At 49.0% G+C, this 4,748-nt stretch overlaps 1 protein-coding gene across 1 annotated transcript in view; it reads left to right on the forward strand.

Moving 5' to 3' along the window:
- Positions 1–4,748, forward strand: part of dnah5l (dynein, axonemal, heavy chain 5 like) — a gene marked incomplete at its 5' end in the record, with an annotated part of 46,678 nt that overhangs the window by 37,809 nt on the left and 4,121 nt on the right. The window contains 13 exons of the mRNA XM_031879638.1: positions 228–490; positions 604–708; positions 807–920; positions 1,022–1,198; positions 1,715–1,909; positions 2,242–2,397; positions 2,507–2,689; positions 2,953–3,123; positions 3,216–3,467; positions 3,563–3,689; positions 3,783–3,904; positions 3,987–4,136; positions 4,223–4,387. Of these exons, the coding sequence (XP_031735498.1) occupies positions 228–490; positions 604–708; positions 807–920; positions 1,022–1,198; positions 1,715–1,909; positions 2,242–2,397; positions 2,507–2,689; positions 2,953–3,123; positions 3,216–3,467; positions 3,563–3,689; positions 3,783–3,904; positions 3,987–4,136; positions 4,223–4,387 (2,180 nt within the window). The remainder of the gene's footprint in view (positions 1–227; positions 491–603; positions 709–806; positions 921–1,021; positions 1,199–1,714; positions 1,910–2,241; positions 2,398–2,506; positions 2,690–2,952; positions 3,124–3,215; positions 3,468–3,562; positions 3,690–3,782; positions 3,905–3,986; positions 4,137–4,222; positions 4,388–4,748) is intronic.

Raw genomic sequence — 4,748 nt, forward strand, 5'->3', positions numbered from 1 at the left:
TATATATATATATATATATATATATATGCATATACCACTGTAAGTAAATAATAAATAAATAACAGAAATATTCTGAGAAATATTCTCTGAGATTATAAAATCACAAATGGATGTTTTTTGTCGGCTTCTCTTCCTCATGAGAACACAGCGGACGACCTCATCAGAGTATCAGTGAGGAGATCCTGCTGATGGAACCTGAACCTCCATGTAATCATATCACATGTGCTGCTTTTATCCTCGTGAACGACTCTGTTCTCTGAGCTTTCACAGCTGCGTGCTTCATCTGTTTACAGACGATAACCGCTGTGTGTTTGTGCTGCAGGACTCCATCACGGAGGAGGTGGTGGAGCTGCTCGCTCCGTACCTCCTCATGGAGGACTACAACCTGGACTCAGCCAAGAGGATCTGTGGCAACGTGGCGGGACTCTGCTCCTGGACTCAGGCCATGGCCGACTTCTTCTGCATCAACAGGGAGGTGCTGCCTCTGAAGGTACCAACGCTCCACACACACACACACACACACACACACCTCTTAGTGTCGGTGGTAGAAACACTCTGATTCAGTGTGTGTGTGTGTGTGTGTGTGTGTGTGTGTGTGTACAGGCTAACCTGACCCTGCAGGAGGCTCGTCTTGTTGTCGCTCAGACTGAACTCTCTAAAGCTCAGGATCAGCTGGATGCCAAACAGCAGGAGCTGGACGCTGTTCAGGTCTCACACACACACACACACACACACACTTATTTATAGATTATTTTATCTAATTTAACAATAATAATGAATTAAAGTGTATAAACTTTAAACTTCAGGCGCTCTACGAGGCGGCTATGAAGGAGAACCAGGACCTGGAGGACGACGCCCAGACCTGCCGCCGCAAGATGTCCAAGGCCTCGGCTCTGATCCACGGGCTGGGAGGAGAGAAGGTCAGAGCCGTCCATCCGTCTGTCACTCAGCCATCACCTGTGACTCACCCCTCACTCACCCCTCCCCCTCTCCTCCCTCTCCTGGTCCTGCTGGGTTTCAGGTCCGTTGGACCGACAGCAGCGCTGCCTTCCAGACTCAGATCGACCACCTGGTGGGGGACGTACTCCTGTGCTCCGGCTTCCTGTCCTACGCCGGTCCTTTTAACCAGGAGTACCGCCGCCTGCTGCTGGAGCTGTGGAAGAAAGAGATGCAGGACAAGCTCCTCCCCTTCAGTCCTGTGAGACTCCTCCCCTTTAACGTTAACGTCTCTTTAAACACGTCTTTAGTTTATTGGCCAATAGACGTTTTAGTAGCAGATGTACACTGAAGTCAAACAAATCAATTATTATTATTAAGAATCAAAAAGCTCATCTTTCCACTAGATTTAACTAAGTTAAATATTATACATTTACTGTTTGAATGAGAACATGTTAACATTAAATACGAGCTTTTATCTCAATATCTCCTCTATAAATATATTCTAACATTATTCAGTAAGAAGCCTGTTGACTGAACTCTGTTTTGATGAATACTCAGTGGTGACTATGAACATATTCAATATTAATGAACATCATAGAGAGTTTATTAAGTGAGCTTTAACTGTACAGACATTATTCCTGCCTGTTATTAAAATGTGAGTTAAACGAGCAGGAAATACATAAATGTGTTCCGTGTAAATCATTTATCTGCCAACATATAAACATATGTTGTTCAAACATGTCACTTAACGGAGGTCCCACTGATGTCTGTGCAGGACCTGGACCTGATTGGTCTGCTGGTGGACAACGCCACGGTGAGCGAGTGGAACCTGCAGGGTTTACCCAGCGACGACCTGTCCATCCAGAACGGCATCGTGGTGACCAAGGCGTCCCGCTACCCGCTGCTGATAGACCCCCAGGGCCAGGGCAAGACCTGGATCCAGAACAGAGAGAGAGACCAGCAACTGCAGGTGAGGTCTAGACACGCCCCCTGCAGGTGAGGTCTTAGACACGCCCCCTGCAGGTGAGGTCTTAGACGCTCCCCCTGAAGGTGAGGTCTAGACACGCCCCCTGCAAGTGAGGTCTAGACACGTCCCCTGCAGGTGAGGTCTAGACACGCCCCCTGCAAGTGAGGACTAGACACGCCCACTGCAGGTGAGGTCTAGACACGCCCCCTGCAAGTGAGGTCTAGACACGCCCCCTGAAGGTGAGGTCTAGACACGCCCCCTGCAGGTGAGAAGTAAGAAGAAAAACAAAGACACGGGAAGTCAAAATAAGTCTTTGGTCTTCTTCTGCGTCCCAGGTGACGTCTCTGAATCACAAATATTTCCGGTCCCACCTGGAGGACAGTCTGTCTCTGGGGCGCCCCCTGCTGCTGGAGGACGTAGGGGAGGAACTGGACCCCGTCCTGGACAACATCCTGGACAAAAACTACATCAAGTCTGGATCCACTTATAAAGTCTGTGAATTCTATAAATCTAAAAAAAATACAGCAAATCATCACGACGTCTCTACTCATAAAATATATTTATATAAATCTATAAAGAAGTTCGTGGTTTGCTCTGCAGGTGAAGGTGGGAGATAAGGAGGTGGACGTGATGAAGGGCTTCACGCTCTACATCACCACCAAGCTGGCCAACCCGACCTACAGCCCCGAGGTCAGCGCCAGGACGGCCGTGGTCGACTTCACCGTCACCCGGTGCGGCCTGGAGGACCAGCTGCTGGGTCGGGTCCTCCTGCTGGAGAAACAGGTCTCTGCACCGGGCCGACAGTCAGCTACTAAACTCAGTTAGTCAGATGGTTAGATAATCACTCTAAGGCAGGAAGACATGAGAGATGACATTCAGATCAGTCTTTCCAGCCCTGTGGTTCTTTTTACGCTTGTGGAAATACGAGGTCTGTAAAATGTTTTAATCTCGTGATCCAATGGATGCAATTGGCATCAAAAATGTGCAATGAGACCATGAACGTCTCCATGAATCTGACTCTAAATCCTCCCTGTGGGTCCCACCAGGAGCTGGAGGGGGAGCGAGTGAAGCTCTTAGAGGAGGTGACGTCCAACAAGAGGAAGATGCAGGAGCTGGAGGACAGTCTGCTGTTCAGGCTGACCAGCACCCAGGGGTCCTTAGTGGAGGACCAGTCTCTGATTGAGGTTCTGAGGGTCACCAAGACCACGGCTCAGGAGGTGCTGCTCCCCGTCTGCGGGCCTCCTCTTTATGTTTTAATGCACTCCAAAAGGAAATAAACACAGTTTCTCTTTCCAATCTTCTCCTTCAGGTGAGTGAGAAGCTGTCTGTCGCGGCGGACACGGAGGTGAAGATCAACCGGGCCAGGGAGGAGTACCGGCCGGTGGCCACCAGGGGGAGCATCCTCTACTTCCTGATCGTGGAGTTGTCGCTGGTCAACGTCATGTACCAGACGTCTTTGCGGCAGTTCCTGGGGCTCTTCGACTCGTCCATGCGGAACTCCGCCAAGTCGCAGCTCACCTCCAAACGGATCGGCAACGTCATCGACTTCCTCACCTTCCAGGTGCAGTTCTCTAGCGAGGGTTATGGTCCAAACTAAACTGGATTTAGATTCAGTGTCCTGCAGGTGTAACTGGTACCTGTTTGCACCTCCCTCAGGTTTACTGTTATACCTCCAGGAGTCTGTATGAGGAGCACAAACTGCTGTTCACTCTGCTGTTGGCTCTGAAGATCGACCTGCAGGCCGGAAACATCTCGCACCCCGAGGTGCTCACCTTTGTCAAAGGTCACATACCCATCCTCCTCCTCCTCCTCCTCTCTCCATCCTTTTCCTTTATTATCAAAGTATTCTAAAGGTTTGCTGTCTGTGTGTGTGTAGGCGGAGCTTCTCTGGATTTGAACTCTGCAGAATCCAAACCACGGCGATGGATCCTTGATCAGACCTGGCTCAACCTGGTGCAGCTGTCCAGCCTGCCGCCATTCACCCAGATCCTGTCCCAGGTAGAACCCAGACCCGTTTACGTTGGAGCAGGGGAAGAGGGGAACTCGTAGACCTACAGAAGTTATGTTTCCTCGTGTCCAGGTGAGCCAGAACGAGCGTGGCTGGAAGACGTGGTTTGACCACCCGACGCCAGAGGACGCGGCGCTGCCTGATGGTTATGAGGAAAAGCTCGACACCTTCAGGAAGCTTCTCCTCATCCGGGGCTGGTGTCCGGACCGAACCACAGCTCAGGTCTGACTGCTGAACACTTGTTCTCTCGTTCCCTATTGTGTAACAGAGACAATGCATTATTGTTTGTATTTGTGTGTGTTGACCAGGCGCGTCACTACATCTCGGACTCTCTGGGTAAACCGTATGCTGAAGGTTTGGTTCTGGACCTGGACGCCATGTTGGCAGAGAGTGACAACAGGACGCCGATGGTCTGTCTGCTGTCGATGGGCTCTGATCCAACTGAAAACATAGAGAGACTGGCCAAGAACAAGGTGAAGGAATGAGATAAATGTTGTTTGGTAGAATATAAAGAGGGCTCATTATAGATAACCTGTGAATTCATCAGTGTTTTTGAATATTAAACACCAGGTGAAAAGCTGATTGAAAACATCAGTAATTTAAAGTAGTACTAAAATTGTAATTAGATTTTGGAAACCGTTTTATAATATTGAAAAGCTGGTGTCTCTTTTACCAAACACCTAAAAATCACTTTAGAGGGAAATAGATGTATTTTGGTAAAAGTATTAAAACCAACAAAGGTTTAACATCGATGGACGTAAGCATGAGAACAGATAGATGTAAGCACGAGAACAGATAGACGTAAGCATGAGAACAGATAGACGTAAGCATGAG

Source organism: Anarrhichthys ocellatus, unplaced genomic scaffold (genome assembly GCF_004355925.1).
Source record: "Anarrhichthys ocellatus isolate YVR2014 unplaced genomic scaffold, GSC_Weel_1.0 scaffold329, whole genome shotgun sequence".
Taxonomy (NCBI): Eukaryota; Metazoa; Chordata; class Actinopteri; order Perciformes; family Anarhichadidae; genus Anarrhichthys; species Anarrhichthys ocellatus.